Source organism: Xenopus tropicalis, chromosome 8, assembly GCF_000004195.4.
Source record: "Xenopus tropicalis strain Nigerian chromosome 8, UCB_Xtro_10.0, whole genome shotgun sequence".
Classification (NCBI taxonomy): Eukaryota; Metazoa; Chordata; class Amphibia; order Anura; family Pipidae; genus Xenopus; species Xenopus tropicalis.
The window spans coordinates 106,339,894-106,366,959 of NC_030684.2; the positions used below are offsets into that span (position 1 = coordinate 106,339,894).

Consider the following 27,066-nt stretch of genomic DNA (forward strand, 5'->3'; position numbering starts at 1 on the left):
AGTGGATAAGGGCTAGGGGCATAGCAAAGGTGTGCCAGCTGGGGTGCCCCTGAGATGCTGCCAGTCACACCCTGGAAAGACTAATTTGGGATAGGGCCATCAAAGTAGACTGGCTGCGTAGTGATCCCATCTGACACTTATTTGTCTGCCTGTGGCCATAGAGCAAAACCACAAGCATTGTTTCCATTTCAGTGCCACAATAAAACACTCCTATTTGGCCCCAATCCTTATGGAAAATGTGCTTTCTAGATTTGCCTCAGTTCTTCTCTAAGTTCCATACAGTAGCATTTCCTCTCCCCTCCACAAGCAATCAGCTTGCTACTCACCCTTAAAGGGACAGCAATAATAAATGCAAAGGTATACAGGAATACAATGGTAGTTTTGCTTGCATGCATCTTCCAGTACACAGCTTATGTTCAAACTGAACATAAAGCCCCTACACTAAAATATGAATGAAGCTGACACGCAGTTTTGGCATCATTTTGCCATGTATTGTTGTATGCTATGAAGTTAAGTAAGACTGTGTACAGCCACACAGTGTACTGTACAATTGCCTTTTTCTTATTGCTTGTCTATGCTTCCACAGCAACCATCAGGGGTTAGAACTGTAGGGGGGCCAGTCATGGCTGGGATTATTTTATACTGTTAAGGAAGACACAGGGGTCCCAAATCTTTGCAGGGATGAGACCCAACCGAGAAAATACATTTCCGATGGTTGTCCTTCATGCAGAGTTACCCAATGGAAACATATACAAGTATTACTGCACCTTAAGTGTAGTAGAGCAAGCTGTTGAAGGAGTCTTGTAACAAGGCCATAGTAACAAGCAGTATTCAAGTGTAACTGTAAGTCAAGGTTTCTAACCTGCAGCCATCCCGATATTGTTAAACTACAACTCTCAATGGATGGTGGTAGTTGTAGTTCAATAACAACGTGGCAGTTGTTCAGCTGCAGCACTGCCCCTAACGTAAGGAGTGAAAGCCACAGGAGACTTCAGGATTGCGTCGGTCGCTACATTGTCTGTGCACGTCGCTAACCGAGCGCTGCGCCGGCTGAGGAAGATTAGATGTGACCAGTTGCATTCCCGTCTGGATACCAGGGATTGCTATGGAGCAGAAGCAGTAATCCCACACAAGGGCTATTAAGTGATTAGCTTCTCTTGCGCTGACTACAAAACTGCAAACTGGATTTACAACCCGAACGCCTTGCGGTTCCCCTCTTGGCATATTGCAAAGGGCAAGTGGTGGAGAAACGACGTTACAGCTTTAAAAGTGCTGTAGGAGAGCCACATTGCTAAGCAACGGGGTGGCTGGGGTTACATGCACTGAGGTCACCTTATTTTGCAGTAACAGCAATAAGTGACCTCCCTGAGCATCATGAAGCCGGTGCACTGACTGCAGGAGATTAGCTGACACTGAGAAATACCAGGGGGCAGAGGTGGGAGGAGGGTGCTTAGCTCATATATCAGCAGTGCCAAAGAGCCCCTATGAGGAAATTAGAGAAGATAAAGCAGATAGGTGGAGGCTGGCTCTGGGCATCCTATTAAATGTCAGGGCACATGCAGGGACTGAGCTTTGATGAAGTGGCAGGAGTCCAGGCTGCACACAGCAAGCCATCAGCTGCCATTTGGCCAGAGCTAGCAGGCAGTGCAACTCAGTGCCAATTTAATTGCTCCCCACCTCCTGAAAAGTGTCCAGACATGGCCTAGACTGCCTTAACTCCTTCCCTTCTGGAACAACTTGCGCAGAAGAAGGCAGTGCATTTACAGCTTGTTACTGAACTACCATTGCCAGGATGTTTGGGTCTTGTTAGGCTTACTGGGAGTCGTAGTTCATTAGCAGCTGTTGAGCCGCCACAGGTTCCAGATCCGTGCCCAGACTTTGCATTGCACCGCTCACTTCTCCAGCAGCAGCAACTAAGGGGTTGTCTCCACCTCCCCTCACTGCTCTCTGTCCGGCCACCCAAGGGAGTGACCTCTGGTTCTTTGACAGCTCCCTAATACCTCGCAGAACACCCCTTCCATGCCACGCCTTCAGCTTCGCGATTGGCTGGCGCGCCGGTAACCCTCATTCCTATTGGCTCGTCCCTCTCCCCCCACCCGCAACGAACCTTCAGAACTCCGAGACAGACAATATTCAGTTACATTGTAGCAAGATGGCGACTGTCATTCACAACCCACTGAAACCGTGAGTAGAAATGGGCAGAATCCGCGTGTTTCCATATGAAAAAAAGGCGCCTTTCTCGGCTGGTGCGGAGCTTGTGTGGAGACAAGTGCGACTCCCGAATGCACCGGGCGCAGCTCCAGGCACTGACTCGCTACCCGGGCACTGGCAGCCTTTATGCCTACTCTCTTTATTCTTTCCCTGCACTTGCTACTGTGGTACGGGCGCCTGACGGGTGTTGCGCTCTGCCTTGTGCGCTGTGGGTACGGCTGGGAATGTGCCAGCTTGAGGCAACTGGGCACTTACTGCGCACCGGGTACCTAACCGAGCGGGGCGTCCCGGGTAGAAGCCAGACCTTTGTGAGAAGCAGCGCAGCGGGTGGCATGTGGGGTGCCAAGCCTGGTACCGTAAGGGTGCTTTTGGGGTGTCACAGGCATGGCCGGGTAATAGAGATTAGAGTTTGGAGAGCCAGCGTGGCAGACAAAGGGCGATTTTGAGGTGATAGCCGTTGCACAGTAATTATGGTATCGGGGAGTCAGGAATGGAAGAGTCTGCGGATTTCGGGGTTCCAGGTACAACAGAGTAAGGATGTGCCTATGATACCTGTTGTATTAGAGCAAGCGTGGTTACTGGGTGCCAGCTATGCCAGAGTAAAGATACTTTGGTTCCCTTGCTTTATCCTAGTGAGGGTGCTATCTGGGTGCCACTTATAGCACAGGAGGCGTGTTTGGCGTGAGTGCCAGTGATGACACGGTTATTTAGCTTTTAGGGTGCAGGTGTAGCAGAGAAATGGTGCTTTTTAGGATGCCTTATAGTAGCATGATGATACCTGTAGGTACAGCAGAGTACTGATGCTTTAAGGGTGGCGTGTATAACAGAGAAATGGTGTTTTAGGGTGTCTTGTGTACAAGAGTAATGATGCTTTTTGGTGGCTGGTACAGCAGGGCAATGATGCTTTTCGCCTGCTTTAGTTGTAGAATAGCAGAGTAATGATGCCTATAGGGTGCAAATATAGTAAAGTAATGATGCGTTTAGGGTGCAGGAATAGCCCAGTAACGATGCAGGTATAGCAGTAACGATGGATTTAGGGTGCAGGTAAAGCAGAAATGTTGGATTTAGGGTGCAGGTATAGCAGAGTAATATGCATTTAGGGTGCAGGTATAGCAGTAACGATGGATTTAAGGTGCAGGTAAAGCAGAAATGTTGGATTTAGGGTGCAGGTATAGCAGAGTAACTATGCATTTAGGGTGCAGGTATAGCAGTAATCATGCATTTAGGGTGCAGTTATAGCAGTAATCATGCATTTAGGGTTCATGTATAGCAGAGTAACGATGCATTTAAAATGCAGTTATAGTAAAGTAATGATGTAGTTAGGGTGCAGGTATAGCAGAGTAACCATGCATTTAGGGTTCAGGTATAGCAGTAATCATGCATTTAGGGTTCAGGTATAGCAGAGTAAGGATGCATTTAAGGTGCAGTTATAGTAAAGTAATGATGTAGTTAGGGTGCAGGTATAGCAGAGTAACGATGGATTTAGGGAGCACATATAGCAGAGTAACGATGCATTTAGGTAGCAGGTATAGTAAAGTAATGATGTAATTAGGGTGCAGGTATAGCAAAGTAATGATGAAATTAGGGTGCAGGTATAGCAGAGTAACGATGGGTTTAGGTAGCAGGTATAGCAAAGTAACGATGGATTTATGTAGCAGGTATAGTAAAGTAACGATGCATTTAGGTAGCAGGTATAGTAAAGTAATGATGTAATTATGGTGCATGTATAGCAGAATAACGATGCATTTAGGGTGCAGGTATAGCAAAGTAACGATGCATTTAGGTAGCAGGTATAGTAAAGTAATGATGTAATTATGGTGCATGTATAGCAGAATAACGATGCATTTAGGGTGCAGGTATAGCAAAGTAACGATGGATTTAGGGTGCAGGTATAGCAAAGTAAAGATGGATTTAGGGTGCAGGTATAGCAAAGTAACGATGGATTTAGGGTGCAGGTATAGCAAAGTAACGATGCATTTAGGGTGCAGGTATAGCAAAGTAACGATGGATTTAGGGTGCAGGTATAGCAAAGTAAAGATGGATTTAGGGTGCAGGTATAGCAAAGTAACGATGGATTTAGGGTGCAGGTATAGCAAAGTAACGATGCATTTAGGGTGCAGGTATAGCAAAGTAACGATGCATTTAGGTAGCAGGTATAGTAAAGTAATGATGTAATTATGGTGCATGTATAGCAGAATAACGATGCATTTAGGGTGCAGGTATAGCAAAGTAACGATGGATTTAGGGTGCAGGTATAGCAAAGTAAAGATGGATTTAGGGTGCAGGTATAGCAAAGTAACGATGGATTTAGGGTGCAGGTATAGCAAAGTAACGATGCATTTAGGGTGCAGGTATAGCAAAGTAACGATGGATTTAGGGTGCAGGTATAGCAAAGTAAAGATGGATTTAGGGTGCAGGTATAGCAAAGTAATGATGGATTTAGGGTGCAGGTATAGAAGTAATGATGCGTTTAGAGTTCAGGTATAGCAAAGTAATGATACGTTAGTAAAGTGCCAGTGTCAGTGCTGTAAGAGGGTTATAGGTGGCAGGGGTTGCTTAATGAAGGGCATAGAGGGCATTTGTCTGGGCTCCCGCATCACAGGTGCTTCTTAAGGAGAAAAGGTAGATTCAACGACTAATAACATATTATCATGTTATCAAATGGCTGTATTGTCAGTAATGACGAGTCTAGTCTAACACACATCTTTCCAACTGTTGCTGAATTGTAATTTCCCGCAGACGGCCGGACAGTGGGGGATGGTGCTGATTAGCAGTGGGCAGAGCTTTGTTCTGTGGTTCAGCTGATGGCAATGAGGGGCGCTACGTATGGGAGTGTGCCCACCGGGAAGGTGATGCCATTGGGTAAATATGGGGGGGCAGTGGGGCACATCTGAGAATCGTGCCAAGGATGCAATATATATTGGCTACTGGAGGCGCTAGTTTATGGGATACCTGCCGGACGCTATTAGCGATCTGATTTAACTGAAGGTATATTTGTGTGTTACATACCAACAAATCACGTCATAGGGGTTATTTTGGATGGGGGTGTGAGGGAGTGCTAGAGAGTCGGACCCAAGCAGATGCTCTCAGGGAACAGAATATGTTATTGTTTCTGCAAGGGCAAGGGTACCTGTTGGCCATATTAATATATTATATGGAAAGTTAGGCAGGAAGGGATTGGCGAGTTATTGGACCGGACTGTGAAAGAGAGAACAAGTGGGAATAACTAGGGGTGCTTTTATATTGAGGTCAGGGGTAGCCAGTGAGATGGAGCGTTTGTTATTAGGCCTCTATTGCCTGAGGTAATCATAGCTGGGTTACCTCAGGCAAGGGGTAGCCAGTGAGATGGGGCATTTGTTATTTATCAGAACAGAGTAAGGGGACCTGCAATTTGCAGTTTAATCTAATCTGTGCATCTGAGGCCATGCAAGGGGTAACCTATCAGAAGGGATATTTCTGATTCAGGATGGCAGAACAGGGATTCCTCTGTGGAATTTATGCAAAGTGGCATTTGTCATCGCAAGTATGTCTGCTGGCTACAGAAGTATGTGTTGCCAACATGATGGAGTTACTACTGATCATACTACAGGATGAGTAATTGCTAGGCGTATTTTTATATTTGGGGTATATCATTCCAGGAAAAGGGGTGCCTCTAATTATTACAGCAGCTCCTTGTGACATTATGCAAGTTAATATATAACCAGTGGAATGGTCTACATGAGATAGTATTGCAGTTGGCAGGGTTGACAATTCTTGCATATATCTAGCTCCTCTAATGTTGAAGTTAAGCCAATGTCTCCTAGGGGTTGCTGGGAGCTGTAGTATCAAATCATCTCAAGGGTCACCAACTAACATAGCTGGGTTACATTAAAAATGTAACTACCGTTGCTCATGTACATTTGAAGCTTTGTGACACACATTCAATCTTTGAAGGTTATACGTTCTCTTTATTTTTAATTGTGTCCCTCTTCCCTCCCGAAAAAGTATAATTATCTTTCATGCTAACTCCCACATGAATTCCCCAGAGCTATAATCCTGGCAACCAATAGATTTAGACTAACGACACAAACCTACGCAGCCCCATAGGAATTCTTTATTTTAACAAGCCTCATTGGCATGGCCATTAAACCCTTTCTGTGATGCAATTAAAGTGTTTTGCTCATTTCTCTTCTGTGCAGACCCTAATAGCTTCTACTGGACCTGCAGGACAGCCACACAGAAATCCATTTGCTTGACAAAATGAGTGCCAGACTGGTGCACAACTGATCCACAGTGGGCATCTCAAACAATGGCAGAATTAGACCTGTAGCAAGACTTGCTCTGCCCAGACACACAGTCATGCATTAGCATACTGCCCAGAAGTGACATATAGAAATCCTCTATAGTTTTATAGTGTCTGTGAATATGCTTTAGGTTTTTGTGCCCCCTGTACCTCAGATACAAATGCAGGTTCAGGTGTGCATGCAGGGATTATTTCCTTATTCCTGAACTCACTGAGCTTTACTTTATCTTGTGGAATCTATTTATCAGGACACAGAGGGCCTTATTTGGTCCCTTAGATTGATTTGGCAGCTTATCTGACTGTGTATGGACATGAACAATGCGCCCGCCCAACTGACATCTGGACTGAAATCGGGCAGATCTTAATCGGACAGGTTTGATTTTTCCATCGGATCGGGGACCACATTAGCTCATTGATGTGGCCTCTGATCCAACTGCACCTATATCCCGCTGTTTATGTACTATGTAACTATGAATTAGCCCAATATCGCCAACCCGTAGATGGGGATATCGGGAGAAAATCCTCTCACTTGGTGACCTCTCCAAGCGAACAGATCTTACCATGTATGGCCAGTTTTAGAGTGTGCAAAGTACAAAGATCCATGCAGCATACCATGAAACATTTACCCAAACATTTTAAGTTTTGTAGCTGTAGAGCTTTCACTATTATTGTGTAAATTGCCTCCCTGTCATTATATGTGTCACACAGGAGGGGCATGGAGCCTCCTTTTACACCCTTTATTTTACGTGAACTTTTGTTGGTACAAAAAAAACATAGTGCACAAGGGCAGTGGGAACATGGACTTAGTACTTGGTTAATAGCAGGTGTAAAGTACAATATTCCCTGATGTCTTTAGTGCTGAGCACTGCATCATGCATCCTTGAGTTTAATTAATTGGCTTAAAGGAATCAATCTGGCTAGATGCTAAAGTGTGAAGGTGCAAGCGGTTTCTATATGCCATTTTATGTTTTTTTTTTCCATGGAAACCCCGGCCACTCGCCACCCACACTCCACGCCCCTGTGCCACCCAGTGAACCTAGACTTCAGTAGCAGGATATGTGAGTAAGTGGTGGGGGAGAATGAGTTGGTTCCAATATAGTAAAATAAGATCTCATGAATTATTAATATGTATTCCCTTCTCTACACAATTTTGGTAGATTTGCTTAGCTTTGTTCCTATACATTTCATGAAATTCAGGTACAAACTTTGGAGAATACATTCAAGTATAACTACTAGTGACGTACACTAGAGACTTGGACCTGCATTGTTTACTAACTAGACCCACTAACCAACTCCAACCAGCATCTGCCCATCAGCCTCCAACATGCTGGCCACTGAGCACCCAGGTACAGAAGATATTTTTTCTTTTTTTTTTTTTATGCCTGAACCTTACTCGAGGACCAAAGTTAGATGCCTATGGACCACCCACACATTGGGATCAGGGCTTTTTTTGCCTGAAACCCACCTGTTTTGACAGAATTACATAGGTACCCAATCCGGTGTAGGACTCTAACATAAATTTATAAACAGTGCATACAGAACTTATATATATGGGATTTATTCTAAAGCAAAGCTTGCTGTTGGTTGAACTATAAAAGAAATTTGTAAATTTTACAACAAATTTTCATGTGTAGCACCTTGATGACTAGGTCATCTATGAGGCCCAAAACATTTTGATCACAAAGAACAGTTGTAGTGTCAAAATCAAGGGAATCTTTAGGATCACTCACCATACAATATTTGCTTGTGGTTGCAAATCTATACCAAAATCACTCTCCTGTGCTGGATGCCACTCATCCTATTTACTGTATATTTATCTCTACAATGTTTCCCAGGAGAATTTGCCTTATTCACAACATATTTTGTGCAACATAACCCTATTTGTATGTGCTAAGCTGCGATCATGCCCCCTGCTCATTCCATACACTTAGGAGCAGACAGGAAATAACAGTGAATATCCGATAACGTCCTGGTGAAAAAAGTTAAGTGGGTAATGTTATGCAGAATTTACAATGCTGCTTGTGTTGTTTTTTTTTTCCAAATCGCTGCCATAATGAAACCAATACTGTGCCTCTTGCGCTGGGAATTTTTTGTCTGGCTGGCTTTCTTTCTAATGGGAGTGAGCTGATCGCATTTCCATTGTCCCTTCTAGGATGTGAAGGGGGAGAAGGTGCATGGTTGGCTTTTCAGGGAAAGGGAGTGTGATTGGCATTTGATTTGGCTGAATGGCTCGGGCTGTCAGAAAACAGATAGCACTGGAATTGGCAGCCTGAGATTTGTCACCTTTTCGATCTTCTGAGCTCTGTTCTTGTTAGGGAGCTGTGCGCCTTCTTTAATAAAAAGCAGAACGCTCTTCAGACTGCTTGGTGCATGGGGGAACTCTGGGGACCCGCTGTCCATTGTGAGGAACCGAAATCTTTCTCTGCCACAGCAGTCTGCCTTTAATTAGAATTGGTTTTATTACTTATTTTCTTGAAGCCCAAGGATATTTCCCAAAGCTCTATAACGAGGCGTATTAAATAATAATGACATAAACATAAAGTCAGCTGAGAAAAAGGGCGCTGAATGTTCTGCTGATGGCAGCTTGTAGCCAAGGTAAAGAAGGTAGAAGTAGAACGAGGGTCTGTTTCTCTGCATTGGTGGCCTGCCCCTGTCTTCAAAAACAGAGAATTGGTGTTAAAAATAAAGAACAATCTATGGGGCTCTATGTAAGTTGTTTGAATGGCAAATGAAATAGTACAAAACTTTTTCTTTGACAGCTAAGTACAAAAAACTTATTTGGATGCCAAATGCAATGTATGGGTAAAATAACGCACTTGCACTTTTCTACTCCTTTGGTTGTGCACTGGCATCACCACATAGCAGAATAAAGGAAGAGGACTGTTCACATTGGGCTGAACAAGCATGCCTTAACCAATTCATTATTGCCTCCAAGTGTGACAGAGTCAATGCTTCAGGGGTGGGGGGGTTTGCTTGTAATCCCATTGTGTATCTCTGCATGGCTCGTACCTAAATAATAAAGCCAATCAATGAGGTACAATAAAGGTTAACTCTCACTATAGGAAGTAGTGTGCTCCATTAGAGCACATCCCATCATTAGTTAACACATCCCCCTCACATGCACATGCATGGGGTATGCACATAGCAATCGTATATATATATATATATATATATATATATATATATATATATTTTTTTTTTTTTTTTTTTACATTGTAACTCTTTTACTTCTGCTTTTTGTTGGAACATTGCTCTGTATAAGCGAATGCATTCAGTAAATATGTAAATAATTAGGAATAGATTGCTGTCAGTGGTGTAAAGGGGCCCTAGTAATAACAAACAGTCTAATATTTATAAGTAATACACAAGAGCCATGAATATCATGTAAATTATATCCTTATAAACGGAACTTAGTCATGTCATCAGTTATAATCGGAGCTTAGTGATGTATTTTTTGTCACATGACTCACATGACTCACTGACTCAAAGTCACCAAACACTTGGTGATTTATAATATCCTTATATTTTACAATAGGGGGTACTTTATTTACTATACTGTATATATTATCTTTTCAGATTGTTAAATGACATTATTTATCATTAGTATTAGTTGTTTGTCAGTGGTTATACTTTAAATGTAATGTAATTGTAACAATAAATACACCAATAATGATAAAAGTGACTCTTTTACCAAGAACATAAGTGTTATGTTAGTCCATTTAGAAATAAATATGTTTATCCAATACCACAGGGGAAAAAATAAACATGTTGGTGTACTGAATTACTTTTTTTTCCCATAATGAGACAGAGAGAGAGTGTCTATATATAGTAATGCACCCGCCCAGCCGGTGCTGAAGAATTATGTGCAATTGCATGCATGGATGCAAAGAAACCCTGGAATTACTGGTGGCCTGAACCGGGTGGTAGTTCCAGGCTGCCATTAGTGGGCTGCATCCATAGTCTGACATGCACTGTGTGAAACCGTTTCTAATACCTTGATTGAGACAATGGCACATGTGATGCTTTTCACAAATGTAGTGAGAAAAGCAGCAAAACTTGAGGGTACTTCTGGTAATCAGTATGCTGCCCAGTTGAATTATATGGTGCAATCCAGAACCAAGGGTATAGGAACTTCTGGCACTTGCTGGTATTTTCAGTGAAGATAATATGTTAGTGATCCCATACATTGTATACTGGCAGATGTCCATGAATGGAATTTATTTTGGATAGCTATATGGTTTTCAGGCCAGTGTCCTGGTTTATAAGATCTTTTGTGGGAGTTTAGATTAAAGTTAGCCAAAAGAAAACAATGAGAAATTCATATTTTTTTTAAGCGTGATACAGAAATAATACAGTTAGTAGCTAAGGTTCACATAAATCTCTTCTTCTGGCAAGAGTTTCTAAATGTAGCCTAAATGGTAGATTATTGTTGTACAAGTCACTGACATATTACTCTGTATATCTAATTCTTTGCACCAAAATATACACAAATGTCTTGTTTAAAAGTAAATCTGCTTTCTAGCTTCCTTTTTAATGCTTTTTACTAAATAAAGTAGGATAATAGCCTCTGGGAAGGGACTGCGACTGTGGGATAGCAGGTATACTTGGGAGAGATGATGCCTGCAGTAGCAGTGGAGGTATAATAGCCTCTGGGAAGGGACTGTGGCTGTGGGATAGCAGGTATAGTAGGGAGAGATGATGCCTATAGTAGCAGTGGAGGGATAATAGCCTCTGGGAAGGGACTGTGGCTGTGGGATAGCAGGTATAGTAGGGAGAGATGATGCCTATAGTAGCAGTGGAGGGATAATAGCCTCTGGGAAAGTACTGTGGCTGTGGGATAGCAGGTATAGTAGGGAGAGATGATTCCTACAGTAGCAGTGGAGGGATAATAGCCTCTGGGAAGGGACTGTGGCTGTGGGATAGCAGGTATAGTAGGGAGAGATGGTGCCTCTAGTAGCAGTGGAATAATAGCCTCGGGGAAGGGACCGTGGCTGTGGGATAGCAGGCATAGTAGGGAGAGCTGGTGCCTATAGTAGCAGTGGAATAATAGCCTCTGGGAAGGGACCGTGGCTGTGGGATAGCAGGTATAGTAGGGAGAGCTGGTGCCTATAGTAGCAGTGGGATAATACCCCCAGGAAACACTAGGGCTGTTTTAAGGCCTTGTGGGCCCTGGGCCTTTGCCCAACTTTTTACCCCATTTACCTCACCCCTTTTAACAAAATATAACCTATAGGTGCCACAATAATTATTAGACAAAATGCAAGCTGTCAACCCCAGTGGACTGTCTCCTGGGGAATTGCTGTTCTGGTATGGGTGTGTGTAATGTGACATCATCTCGCATGTGCATCATACATGTTATGTCACAGAATGCTTACTGTGTGTTTGCAGTGAGCATTCAGGAGGAATTTTAAAGGTATCGGGAGGGAGGGATTTTCACAAGACTCACAGTTAATACGGGACACTTGACAACTCTGAAAATGGATAATGAGCTTATTAACTCCAGATGTGCCAAAACAATTCCTAATTTAAAAAAGAGGATATAAACCCTAGATGTGCTGGTAGAATTACTACAGAAAATGAATAATCAGCATATGAACCCCGGCTGTGCCAGTATAATCACTGTACAAATGGCCAATTGGCACTCTATGCCAGTAAAATCACTAAAAAATGACCAACAGGGGCGGAACTAGGGGTAGGCAGAAGAGGCAGCTGCCTAGGGCGCAATGATCGGGGGGTGCCAGGCAGGAGCCTCTCCTGCCCACCCCTAGTCCGCTCTCTTTAGTCACTGCCCCTGCCGCTTGTCATTACGTGGTGGGGGCAATGATATATTGCATTGTGACCCCCCCCCCAGTAAGATCACTGGAAATTAGCCAATAAGCACTCCATTAACTCAATACATGCCAATAAGATCACTGGATAGAGTGAAAGCATTACCTACACTTGCACGTGCAGAATACCAATAGCAAAATTGTAGGAAAGCAGGCTAATATTAAGGGCAAACAGTGCAGTGTGCAATTCCCCCCACCCTGTTTACAGGCAGTGTTAGGCTTCCATTTAATATCTTATTAACTGTATGGCTGGAACACATGCAGCACTATAGGGAATCACACCAGCTGCAACCCCATAATATGCCTTGGCACTCAAAGTGTAACACTGTTTTATTGTTTTTTAATTGTCTTATTAATAAAATATAGTGTTGACAAACCCCAAATAATGGCAGTATCTCCATAGAGACTCTTCCTTGGGAGACTCGTTAGGGGCAGGTTACATGTTTCCTTACGCTCCTTGCTCTTGGCACACTCGCTCTCTCTGCTAACTTGCAGAGAGTCTGCCTGTGAAAAATCCAAGATGGATGTGAGTTACACAGTGGAATACATGGCTATTTTGGATTTTCTCTGCACAGTTGTGCGTTACGCCACTTTCATTAAAGGTACTTGTGTCATAACGCACTTCTTGCTCCTCACTATTGTTGTGCTCTTTGCTGCTTAGTCCTTCCTGCCTTCCATTCTGGCACTGCTGCATTTATTGACCCTGGAGCTACTGCTACCTCCTGACCAGGGTTGTGCCGTTAATTGCACGCTGAAAATTATGCCAGCTTACACCAGAAATTGTCAAGCAGGCTTAGAAAATATTTGGTGCAAGTGTGCCTGATGCAGTTGCAGTTTCTGAGCAAATCGGACACAGTTGCGGTTGGCCCAATTGCATCAAGCAAATTGCCCCTTTGTGAATGCAAGAACACTGCAATTGTAGGGAAAACATTGCATTGTGGGAAAAATATGTTGATCACGGACACAATCCTTGCAGATAGTGCCCTGGCTACCACTTGTGCCAGCATGCTGCCTTGTATGAGTTTCTGCAGTAATTTTTTTTTTTTGTCAATAAAAATCTTGGTAACTTTAAAGAAATGCAACTGGAGTTTATGAATATAAGAGACATATGGCTTTATTTATATAACATTATCTGCTTGTGGATTTGGGAGTTACAGTTCAGTAGCAGCTGGAAGGCAACAGGTTGAAGATCCTCCCAAAGACTCCTGTGAGGGTTGGAATATATAAAAAACACTCCAGATTTATTTCCTACTCAGTATAGCTGTTTCATTCCTCGCTAATGCTCTGTAACTGCAAGCTTTTGGCAGTGTGACATACCATACTGCTTGATTTGCAGTGTTTGGCTTGGCTCTTGCTCTGTGCCTACAGCAACTCCACCCTGTGGCTAGGGTAAGTGAGATATGAAGTAAGTGGGGCTGCCAGTGGGTATGTGTTTGTACCAGAAACCAGCAAATGCTAAACACTTATACATAATAAGCAAAGGACCCTACAAACACAGGGATATGCAGCCTATGACAGTCACAATACCCATCCAGCTCCTCACCAATATTATGCTTTTGTACTGCACTTCTTTTGAGAGCAATGAGCTGAATTTAAGCAAAAATATTAGCTAAAACCTGTGCTACAGTTTCTTACATTTTCACTTTAAGGTGCATAAACATAAATGATTGGTCAATTCTTAGCAACTTTGCAATTGGTCTACATTTTTTTTTTATAGTTTTTGAATGATTTCCTTTCCTCTCCTGACTCATTTCGGCTTTCAAATAGGGGTCACTGACCCCGGTAGCCTAAAAAAATTGCTCTTTGAGGCTAAAATGATTTTATTGTTACTTTTACTTACTAACTGTTCTATTCAGCCCCTCTCCTATTTATATTCCCATCTGTTATTCACAGAGCCAGACTGGGGTGTGCATGGCCCACCGGGGCTGCTACCCCAGGATCCCCCACACCCTCTTGGGGTAACTGCCACCCACTTAACTACTGCCAGTCCCTTCCCCCACGCACCTTATTCTTACTTTTGCTGCGATCGTGGGGGCGGCTGTGAATTATTATTATACTTATTTTATTATATATATTAATATAATTATTTTTATACAAAAATAAGAACAGTTTGAATTTTTTCAACAATTTTTATTTAATCTGTTTTGTCATTGGTAAATATAAGAACTGCAGTAATAGAAAAAGTTGGTTGTCCAGTCAATTAACATACTTTTCCATATAAAGCAAAAGGGACAAATGTAGGTTTAACCATTTAACAATTGTATCAAAATGTAACAGTTGGTATTTTAGCTATGTTTCAATTACTAAATGGGAGGGCTGCTAGTTCTGCCTTGGAAGGAGACTGGCAGTCCCTTATTTGTGAGTTATATATCCTCCCTGTAATTCTTTAGCGGTGTGGGAGGGAAGAATTTATTACAGGGATTTACAGAACGCGGCTTCAAGGATCTGAAAGATCTGCAGGAATTCCTGTATACCAGTCATTACTCAGAATTTAGCAGTAATGTGACCTGATCATATAATATACTTGCACATGTGTGTGTGAGTGTGTATGTGCAAAAAGGAACAAAACTCTAAAAATATAGTTAACTGTCTGGGTGCTGGTCAAATAAACTGAATATAGAGACAGAGTACCACACACACTGGGACTTAATATACAGAAAAAAAGTTTTACTACAAAAAATCCAATGTTTTTTAGCATTGAGCAGTGCTCTTCCTTAGGGACAAACCAACATGGACATTCTCATTCTCTCTCTCTCTATCAGACAAGTAAAAAATTCAACGTTTTAGTGCTTACTATGACCTTAGGAAGCTATGACCTTAGGAAGGACCACATGCCAGATTTTTTACACATATTTTACAGGGTGTGCCAGTCATAGTTATTATAATTATATATATATATATATATATATATATATATATATACAGTGGTGTGAAAAACTATTTGCCCCCTTCCTGATTTCTTATTCTTTTGCATGTTTGTCACACTTAAATGTTTCTGCTCATCAAAAACCGTTAACTATCAGTCAAAGATAACATAATTGAACACAAAATGCAGTTTTTAAATGAAGGTTTACGTTATTAAGGGAGAAAAAAAACTCCAAATCTACATGGCCATGTGTGAAAAAGTGATTGCCCCCCTTGTTAAAAAATAACTTAACTGTGGTTTATCAATTTCAATTTTCAATTTCAATATCAATTTCTGTAGTCACCCCCAGGCCTGATTACTGCCACACCTGTTTCAATCAAGAAATCACTTAAATAGGAGCTACCTGACACAGAGAAGTAGACCAAAAGCACCTCAAAAGCTAGACATCATGCCAAGATCCAAAGAAATTGAGGAACAAATGAGAACAAAAGTAATTGAGATCTATCAGTCTGGTAAAGGTTATAAAGCCATTTCTAAAGCTTTGGGACTCCAGCGAACCACAGTGAGAGCCATTATCCACAAATGGCAAAAACATGGAACAGTGGTGAACCTTCCCAGGAGTGGCCGGCCGACCAAAATTACCCCAAGAGCGCAGAGACAACTCATCTGAGAGGTCACAAAAGACCCCAGGACAACATCTAAAGAACTGCAGGCCTCACTTGCCTCAATTAAGGTCAGTGTTCACGACTCCACCATAAGAAAGAGACTGGGCAAAAACGGCCTGCATGGCAGATTTCCAAGGCGCAAACCACTTTTAAGCAAAAAGAACATTATGGCTCGTCTCAATTTTGCTAAAAAACATCTCAATGATTGCCAAGACTTTTGGGAAAATACCTTGTGGACCGACGAGACAAAAGTTGAACTTTTTGGAAGGTGCGTGTCCCGTTACATCTGGCGTAAAAGTAACACAGCATTTCAGAAAAAGAACATCATACCAACAGTAAAATATGGTGGCGGTAGTGTGATGGTCTGGGGTTGTTTTGCTGCTTCAGGACCTGGAAGGCTTGCTGTGATAGATGGAACCATGAATTCTACTGTCTACCAAAAAATCCTGAAGGAGAATGTCCGGCCATCTGTTCGTCAACTCAAGCTGAAGCGATCTTGGGTGCTGCAGCAGGACAATGACCCAAAACACACCAGCAAATCCACCTCTGAATGGCTGAAGAAAAACAAAATGAAGACTTTGGAGTGGCCTAGTCAAAGTCCTGACCTGAATCCTATTGAGATGTTGTGGCATGACCTTAAAAAGGCGGTTCATGCTAGAAAACCCTCAAATAAAGCTGAATTACAACAATTCTGCAAAGATGAGTGGGCCAAAATTCCTCCAGAGCGCTGTAAAAGACTCGTTGCAAGTTATCGCAAACACTTGATTGCAGTTATTGCTGCTAAGGGTGGCCCAACCAGTTATTAGGTTCAGGGGGCAATTACTTTTTCACACAGGGCCATGTAGGTTTGGATTTTTTTTCTCCCTAAATAATAAAAACCCTCATTTAAAAACTGCATTTTGTGTTTACTTGTGTTATCTTTGACTAATAGTTAAATGTGTTTGATGATCAGAAACATTTAAGTGTGACAAACATGCAAAAGAATAAGAAATCAGGAAGGGGGCAAATAGTTTTTCACACCACTGTATATATATATATATATATATATATATATATATATATATATATATATATAATTAATATCATGTGTATGTCTGTATGTATATGTGTGTGTATGGGACCTCCTTAAAATGATAACATCTCATTGTATATATATATATTTATAAATAAAATCGCTGTTTCACTATAGTTTGGCTACTAGACAATCCCGGAGCAGTGATCAGTGCCATTCCAGATGTCAATGAACTACAACTTTTAGTCCCTTTTAAGTGGAATTTTGGAAGGTATAGTTAAAAAGCATCAGGTTGCCAACTCATAATCTACAGAAATCTGTCAAAATATATATAACATCTGTAGCTTCAATGGTAGTTCTGCATTTCAGTGGTGACATTACATTGGCTTGGCATGCTTGGCAGAAAGAAGATATAACTTTGCATCAGTTAACTCTCAGTTTTTGGCAGAGTTCTTCAGACATTTTGTTCTCAAGTGTCCATATTGGTTTACCTTTGTAATAATTGCCTTTGCTATAATTGCAAGTATACAGAGATACCAATAAGCAGTTCTCCCAAGTTTTGACCTATTTGCCTAAATATGTGTTGTTTCAAGTTAAAGGAGAAATAGAAAAGTTGATGGTCTATGTAGTGTATAACCATGAACAAATTCAGTGACTTTTTGGATTTTTTGGGTTCAAGCTTCCATTCATGGTCTAACATTTGGTCAGGGCCTTCTTTACACAAAGCAAGGTAACAGATATGTCAACATGTTGTCTCATTCATCCTGTTATGGTACCAAGAATATATAGAACATACCTCAGTTCTCACACTGGCATCATGCGGGCGGGTGGTGATATTACTGGGGTGGGGAATGGGCAGATTGGGGCTCTGTATATGGTAGGATCTGGGATCAAGGGTTTAAAAAGCTGTGTAAAGGTAGCCATACATGTTGCAGGTCTTTTCCGGATATGCCCACATAAGGTAGGCAATATCGGGCTAATTTCCTAGGCCAAATGATTGAATTAAAATGGCGGACATAGGCGCAGTTGGACTGAGGACCCCATCATCAAGCCCATGCAGTCGCCAATCCGATGGGAAAATAACTCTGCCCGATTGAGATTGGACCAATTTTTTGTCAAATATGGAATGGGTAGGCCCACCGGCAGCTCAAACCCCCAGATTGGCAGCTGAAATCTGCCCATGTATGGTCACCTTAAGGTTGTGGAACAGTTTGGGGAGGGGAGTGTCATGTTGGAGCAGTAAGGCTCCCCATAGAAAAGTCTGGTTGAAATCCACATTTGAGGGAAACCCTTCCCAGTAGGGGGTAATTCACAAATATCCCCTAACGACACAACCAGGACTGTGGAAAGGTGACAACATAAACAACTTCATCAGACAATGCGGGACCAGCCCGTTGGGGCAGGAAGCTGGGTGAAAGGTGACTGCGTGTAACCCCCTTGTTCCCCGTCCCGGTGTCAGGCCCGTCTGGGAGTGGCATTTTCCTGACAATTGGTGGCAGCGGTGGGATATTGTTTAATTTTTTAATAGAGCATTAGTGCTTGGATTAAGTGTTTAACCCTCACACTAAGGGACTGTAAATCCTTGAGAGGAATATACAGTCCTGAAGGACAAAACACAGTGCATATATTTTTTTTAAGACATACCTGCAAACAGTTCCCTTCCCTTCTTCTTGTTTTTCTTTCCTATCTTTTATTTGGCAATTGTCCCCTGGAATGGCACCCTACGAGAGGCAGAGCAAACAACAGCGGGCCAGGCTCTGTGAGCAGAGAGGGATGGCCGTGGCAGATCAGGAGTCCAGTACTGGCCAGGATGGCCAAAGAAGGGACATTGCCATTGGGCAACACCACTCTGAGGACAGCAGCAGCGCCAGGTGCCAGAGGGGTACAGGAGCATCTCTGCAGCTTATTCTGCAACAACAGCAGGCAGAGGCAACAACAGCAGAACACCAAGCAGAGATGGAGGTACAACAGCTTGTTCTGGACCGTGTGCCCACAACGGCAGATCAAACAGTGCAGAATGCAGACACACATAGTCCTAACAGATTGCCGTATAGGAAGGGACCTTCTCTACAGGGATCAGCAAGCAGGAAGGAGCAACACACTAGGGGTACAGCACAGCATGCCAAGTCCAGTGAAAGTCCTTTGTTTGGGGGAGCTAGTGCCAACAAAGATCCTGGAGCTTCCTGCAGATGTTTTCCCTGCACCCAGGTGGGCCATGTGAGGGTCGCCTGCCCAGAACAGAAGGAGCCAAGCCCACCTGTACAGCCTGTGGTAATGATTGTGTCTGTTAAAACAGAAAGTCTATCTCACCATATGCAATTGGTGATTGTGGGTGGCAAAGTAACTCGGGAACTAAAGAACTCAGGGGCTTATTTTTCTCTGGTGCATCCAGAGATCATCAACACTGGGGACATTATTCCTGGGAAGACTTTGTCCGTAAAGGGGGTGGGAAGGAACCACCCAAAGATGCCTGTGACCAAAGGTTACTGGGATTGGGGTGTGGGGAGAGGTCTAAGGGAAGTGGGAGTGTCCAATGAGATTCCTGTCAATGTGTTGTTGGGGAATGATTTGGGTTGCATGGTAACTACTTTTGTTCCTTATGACCAGGTCTCACTAGGTCCAGACGAGCTGGAGTGTGACCACTCACCTCAATCAGTAACTGCCACCGGTAAGGTACAAAGAGATAGCTGGGAGGGAGGGCTGGAAGACAGGAGAGAGTGTCAGACAGTGCCTGAACCAGCAGTGTCCCAAAGTGGGGGTAAGGAGGGAGAGGGGGAGGAGAGGTTTCCCCTAGGAGTCCCCCTGGTGCAGAGAGGTAGGTTACCTGCAGTAAGGGATAAACAACGTGGGATCCCTGATCTTGTACCCAAACTGCCTGAGGTTTTGAGTGGGGGTCAGCAGATAGGCCAATCTCAGGAGTCAGTGCAGGAGTGTGGGGGACAGGTGGTTAGGACTCAGAGTAGAGTCCCAGTAGGTAGTGCCACTCAGACTGGGGTCAAGGATGGTAGCTGGGAGCCAGGTAGAGCTCCAGTGCCAGAACCAGTGCTGGGAGAGGGGCTGGTAGTCAGAGTCCAGGAAGGATTGCTGATGGTACTGGTTGCCCCTAAGGCAGCTACTAACCAGAGGGTGTGCCCAGAGGTGCAGGGTATGTGGGTAGAACCCAGTAGTTTATGTCGGTCTGGGACTGAGCAAGTCAGTACAGACCAAGTAGGGGGCATAGACTGGGTGGAAGGCTGCCAAACAGTGTCCGAGTTCAGGCCCAGGAAATGGGGGACTAGGGACCGGCAGGAGGGCCCCACATGCACTAAGGTAACTACAGGGACAGAAGAGAACCCGTTTGGAGCAAGAGACCAAGTGCCTACGGTAGGCAGTTACGATTTGTGGCCTAGTACCCACACTGGCACCCCTTGCCGTGAGCGTAAAATAATTGTTACAAACTGTTCAATAACGATAATTTTTGGTTATGACCTGAATCTGTACAAAGGATTAATGCGTACTGGTAGTGGCAAGGTTAAAATCGGCCTGTGGGGCCTTACCAACCTTGCGCACTTTTGAAGGGGGAGGTGTCATGTTGGAGCAGTAAGGCTCCCCATAGAAAAGTCTGGTTGAAATCCACATTTAAGGGAAACCCTTCCCAGTAGGGGGTAATTCACAAATATCCCCTAACGCAGGGGTGGGCAAACTTTTTGGCTCGGGGGCCACATTGACTTTTAAAATTTAACAGGTGGGCCGGGCCAGCACCAGATGCATACATATCAAACATAAACCTACACACACAGAACCACTATAGATAAATGACTTTTGCCAGACCAGGAGCAGACTCCGAGTTAGGGACTAGTCAAGTCTGAAGGTGACCTGCCCAACTCAACACTTTTGTGCCTGCAAGCTCCAGAAAGTAAAGGAATAAAGCTGAATTAATGCAGACAGGGTGGCAAATGGCAGCAGCAGGGCAGGTAGTTGGGATGTATATCTTCCTGTTGTTTAAATTAAATATTTGACTATTATTCTGGATTTGCATAATCTTCTGAGGCCATTGCTAATTCTTTGTCTCTTTCAGACCTGGAATAAAAACTTCTCTCTGGTTGCTTGGGTAAGTGACCCTAGCAACCAGAAAGACAGATTCTTATGGCACTATTAAATGTCATATCTTTTCTTCAGAGATGAGGTAAACATTTAATAGTCCCATAAGAATCTGTCTTTCTGGTTGCTAGGGTTGCAGAGAATTAGCAATGGCCTCCCTAACTCCCATCTTATAATAAGACCCTTGAACAATCAGACAGAATATGTTTATGAGAGAAAGGAAAGTAGCTATGACAGTGGTGGTGTTATACATACATTTTAGGAAGTGCCACATAATATATTATATTGATCTGTAAGTTAAATTGCATAAATTGGAAAATATTGCAGTGGGTCTAAAGTTCTAATAAGTGTAAAGTAGTCTCTACCCGCGTCCTTGCACAATACTGCCCAACTCACTTCTCATCCAGATTCGACTGTTGCGCGCTCTGACACCAGCGATCCCAGGGCCAGCCAATCGAAGACGCCACCTGCATCCATGTGATGGGAGGTTGAGGAAGCAGCCCAGCGGCCATTTTTGACACTGGCAGATTATTTATTAGCGATATTAAACCTTTGCGCATAAAACCGCTTCTGATTTGTGCAAGTAACTAGCGAGACACGCCAACCTTGGCGGGCCGGATTGAAAACACCAACGGGCCGGACTTGGCCCGCGGGCCGTAGTTTGCCCACCCCTGCCCTAACGACACAACCAGGACTGTGGAAAGGTGACAACATAAACAACTTCATCAGACAATGCGGGACCAGCCGTTGGGGCAGGAAGCTGGGGTCTTTGATCTGTTGATCAAAGAGAGGCAAAGTGTGGGCCTAGGAACAGCAGGGGTGGTGCAGCTATCAGAAAATATGGATTATAGAAATGGATCCATATCTCCGCTGCTTTAGGGTCCACATCCTCATAAATCACATAGGATTTATGAGGAGGCCCCAGGCTTCCCAATGATACCAAACAGGGGCGGCCTATACCCCTCTCTGAGCAGGAATGGGTTCGGGGGGACTGGGACATGAGACCCCCCCTCATGTTTGGTATCATTTTGATTGCCCATATATAGGTTAAAACAATTCCCTACTTTCATAATAATATTGAATACTGGCAAGTACCAATATTATATGAAAAGAAACTGGCATGAGAAGTACAGCTCTTTAAAGAGGGTGGGTGGGGACCACCCAAAGGGGTCATGTGACCAGTTCCTGGGCACTCCCTCCTCATGCATACAGTAATGAGGGAGGGGCCCAGCGGGGAATAAAAGCACGCATGCCCAGGTATTCTTTAGCTCATTCTGGAGGCCGCAACTTATGTTGGGGGATGGGCTCAGGACTTTCAACCTCTTGCCTCAGAGGGCACAACAGATCACTCGGTAACGTACTAGGGTTGTCTCTGTGTTTTTATCCCCGTTTATTTTATTGACTGTTTTGCATGTATGTTTCTCTTTTGTAACATCTTTTTGAAACTGCACTGTTTACCCTGGTAATATTAAATTACAAAAGTTACTTTTGTAAAACCTGCATTGGCCCTAGCATGTGATTTACCAGCTAGGCCAGTTAAAGGAGAAGGAAAGGCTACAGTTAATCTCAAGCTGCAGGCATACCTTCAGTTGTCTCAATAGTGCTCTTAAGTCTCCCCATATTTCACCTGTTCAGATTATTAGAAGCCAAACAGGAAGAAAAAATGCTGAGCTGTGTAAAGAAAGTTCCCATAATGCCTTGCTTCTGCACCGAGACCCAGACCGGTGTACATGCTCAGTTAGTTAGACTTAGGGGCAGATTTACTAATCCACGCACGGACCGAAAGTGTCTGAACGTGGTTTTTCGTAATGATCTTTTTTTTGCGACTTTTTCGTATGTCCCGTGATTTTTTCATTGCCGTAGTGACTTTTTCGTCGCCGTCGCGAAAAAATCGGATTGGTTTTTCCGCCGTTTACTGTCGCTCCACGAAAAAGTTGCACAAAATACGATAAAGTCGCGACAAATACAAAAAATCGCGACAGCGACGAAAAAGTCACTAAATTTTCGTTTCCAATACAATTTTTTCCCTTTCAGGATTCGGATTCGTGGATTAGTAAATCTGCCCCTATGAGTCAGCATCCTGCTGATTGGCTCAGATCCACATTCCTAAGGAGGGGAGTAAGTTCTTAACATTCTTGAGGGAGGGGGGAGAGAGGAGAGAGCTGTGTGTCTCTGGCACAGGAAAACAGGCATACCAAATCTTTTGACAGAGAACTCAGTGCAGCGTTTCTGTGAGTGCTTATGGCTGTATTTACCTTTATGATAAAGCTTACTTAGTTTTTACCTTTCTTTCTCCTTTAAACACTGGTGGGTGGCAACCCTAGTTGTGGCTTGTTGTATATTAGGCAGGGTCATCAGTGCTACCTCCAAGCTGTGTGACTGTGCATATATTTATATGTGGTACACAGAGAGCATTTTGTCTGAAGACACATCATAAAGAACTCATTCAGGGCCTTTCTGTGTACACAATCTTTTGAAAGATCATTTTGGCTCACATGTCCAAAGATGAGGTCAGAGGGAATGTTGAGGTCATTTGGGTCTGGGGCACAGTTGGTGGAGCCAGCATGGTCCAAAGTGTCATTATTTTTAAATTAGGTAAGTTGAATTTTTTTTCCATTTATTCAACTTGTTGACATAGCTTAGAAGTCTGGCAACCCATCATAGCTTTCCCAGTGTGTGGAGGATGATATCTAAAATAATGCTGGAGCAAGTTCCTATGTGTAGGCATAAAGCATAATGGAGAGCCACCTCCCACTTCTTTGCTTACCACGTGACTTGGGCATACCCACTGAACATAAGATGAATATGGAACTGAGCTTAGTGCTGACTTTTCTCCCAGCAATGGGGGCGAGTTGAATTGGCATGTGAAAAGAACTGTGCCAGAGAGTTCTCAGCATGGCTGTGGCAAAGAGATAGGGAAAATAATATAAAAAATATAAATGGGTGAATCGTTTTTGTTGTATTTATTGGTCAAAGGAAAATTCTTAATTATTTTGCCTCCCTTTTCACCAACAAATTCAGTGCTGAATTTTAAAAATGACTGGCCTGTTATAACTCATTCATAACAAATACAGAACTCAAATTATATAAAATAATTCAGTTCCCTTAGTTGCTGGGCAGAAGGGAATGTATCTAAGTAAGTTAAATTACATATGTATGCTATTGTCTAGCAGGTATGGTGACCACTTCCTGCCTCACTTTGATATAGTGCTGGGAAAGGAGTGGCACTTCCTCTTTGATCCTGGGCTGTCAGGGCCCCATGAATGAGGTATTACTGGTAGGTGTAGCTCCTGAACCATTACACTCTAGGAGGGTATGGCAGTTAGGGTTGAGCAGTTCTGAGCTCCAACATAGGGCTGGTAGTTTTGAAGGTATCTTTCTCAGGCCATATTACATGTAGTTTAAGGCTCTAGTGGATAGGGAATCAGGATAGAATAATTCCCTGAGGTTATCCAGGCCACTATGGGGTGTCGCAGAGGTGAAGTGAGGTTCCTGCCAAGTCTGTCTGCAGGGGAGTGTCAGCCTGTATTACACTCTCCATAAGGATGTTGCCTGTTCCACTTGCTTGTGAAAAACTGCTGTGAGTAAAACCCCTGTGGATGTTCAATAAACTCTTTCTGTTTTGTTGTTTGCAAGAACCTCTGGCACCCTGTGTCTTTATTTTTCTGTATAGCAGCAAGAGAGGTGTAGTTGTGAAACACCCTTATCTTCCTCTTCCCATTCTGGGTAAAAGAGTCCAGTGTAGCCCACATTGTACTAGTACTATTATTGAGCCAAAAAGGAGGTTACAATCATTTCAAAAATATATTGCCTTTCATGATTTTTAATATTTAATAATGTGGTTTGGAATAGTTACCTAAGCCCCCTGTTCTCCTGCTAGTAGTTGACTGTCCTCATCCTGCATCCTCCAAATGCCACAATTCCCCAGGGCTGTGGAGTCGGTAGATAAATTCTCCGACTCTGACTCCTCAGTTTCTGATACTTCCGACTCCGACTCCTCTGTTTTTAATATGCTAATGTATTTTATACATCCAGGAAGGGGAAGGGGCACTTAAAACACAACTGAACTGATAATAAACTGATAGACAATTTTATCTATACTCCTACTCCTAATGATTTCCCTAGAATCCAATAGTCATGTTTAAAGTTTAAGCTAACAGTACAGCTGAATTACAGCAGTTTTGCAAATGTTTTAAAGCTTCAGTCTTAAAGGAACAGTAACACCAAAAAATAAAAGCGCTTTAAAGTAATAAAAATATAATGCACTGTTCCCCTGCACTGGTAAAACTGGTGTGTTTGCTTCAGTAACACTACTATCATTTATATAATAAGCTGCTGTGTATCTACGGGGGCAGCCATTCAAGCTGGAAAAAAGGAGAAAAGGCACAGGTTACATAGCCGATAACAGACAAGTTCTGTAGAATACAATAGTGTTTTATCTGTTATCTGCTATGTGCCTGTGCCTTTTCTCCTTTGAATGGCTGCCTCCATGGCTACACAGCAGCTTACTTATATAAACTATAGTAGGGTTTCTGTAGCAAACATCCCAGCTGTACCGGTGCAGGAATGGCTGCCCCCGGGGCTACACAGCGGGGTATTTATATAAACTATAGTAGGGTTTCTGTAGCAAACACCCCAGCTGTACCGCTACACAGCAGCTTATTTATATAAATTATAGTAGATTTTCTGAAGTAAACACACAGTGCAGGGCAGCAGCACATTATATTTTAGTTACTTTTATACACTTTCATTTTTTGGTGTTACTGTTCCTTTAAACTATTGACTATCCATTCCCTTCACGTATACAAGTATTTCTAGTCCTGCAAATGTTTTTTACTTAAAGGAGAAGGAAAGGCTAAGTCACTTGGGGGTGCTAAAATGTTAAGCACCCCCAAGTGACTTGAATCGCTTACCTCGTGCCCCGGGCTGGTGCCCCTGATAGGAGAAAACCGCACCAGCCCAGGGCACCTGGGGCGATGCGCTTCCTCCTTCCGGCTTCGTTTCCCTGAGACTTCAAGTCCGGCGCATGCGCAGTAGAGTGAAAAGCCGACTTCACTGTTAAAGTTCGGCTTTTCACTCTACTGCGCATGCGCGCACAGCGAAGCAGGAAGAAGGAAGCGATCGCTGCTACCCCGGGCTGGTGCTGTTCTCTCCGTACAGGGGCGCCAGCCCGGGGTAAAAGGTAGGCGATTCAAGTCACTTGGGGGTGCCTAACATTTTGGCAACCCCAAGTGATTTAGCCTTTCCTTTCCCTTTAATTAGTTATCAGTGAGAGTTAGGCTAGGTTCACAGTGGGCATTGTGTTCCCTGTAACAGAGGAACACGACGCAGTGGAGCTGCCGCACCTTAAAGGAACAGTAGCACCAAAAAATGAAAGAGCTTTAAAGTAATAAAAATATAATGCACTGTTTCCCTGCACTGGTAAAACTGGTGTGTTTGCTACAGTAACACTACTATAATTTATATAATAGGCTGCTGTGTAGCCATGGGGGCAGCCATTCAAGCTGGAAAAAAGGAGAAAAGGCACAGGTTACATAGCAGATAACAGATAAGTTCTGTAGAATACAATAGTGTTTTATCTGTTATCTACTAAGTGCCTGTGCCTTTTCTCCTTTGAATGGCTGCCCCCATGGCTACACAGCAGCTTATTTATATAAATTATAGTAGACTTTCTGAAGTAAACACACAACTTTTACCAGTGCAGGGCAGCAGCACATTATATTTTAGTTACTTTTATACACTTTCATTTTTTGATGTTACTGTTCCTTTAACTGTGCATTACGTCCCATTTAGTGAAGCATACAGTCAATGAAAAACATGCTTCATGGTTGCTCAACTTGTTCGTTTATGCACTGCGTGCATTGGGCTTTATTCTTATAGCAGAGAAGTAATTAATTATGACTGTTTGTGAATTGGGACATTTAAACTTGCTTTATTTTTTTTTTTTTATTCCCATTTAAATTTAGTAGGAGTCGGAGTCGGTTCATTTTTTGCCGACTCCGACTCCAGGTACCCAAAATTGCCTCCGATTCCAACTCCACAGCCCTGCAATTCCCTGCACATGTAATATCAATAAGGAAAGGAACATCACAGTGCAATGCATTATGGGTTATCTAGTTCCT

The 27,066-nt window shown here is 43.1% G+C and overlaps 1 protein-coding gene across 9 annotated transcripts in view; it reads left to right on the forward strand.

Annotated features, from left to right (window-relative positions):
• The first annotated feature begins 2,083 nt into the window (after window positions 1-2,083).
• dpf3 (D4, zinc and double PHD fingers, family 3) overlaps window positions 2,084-27,066 on the forward strand; it is a 163,359-nt gene continuing 138,376 nt past the window's right edge. For 6 of the 9 annotated variants that reach the window (XR_001171452.3, XR_004223836.1, XM_012967894.3 and 3 more), the window contains exon 1: window positions 2,084-2,184. Coding sequence is in view for 5 of the 9 variants with exons in the window: in XM_012967894.3 (XP_012823348.1) it covers window positions 2,153-2,184 (32 nt within the window). In the remaining 4 variants the exon portion in view is untranslated. 9 annotated transcript variants of the gene reach the window in all.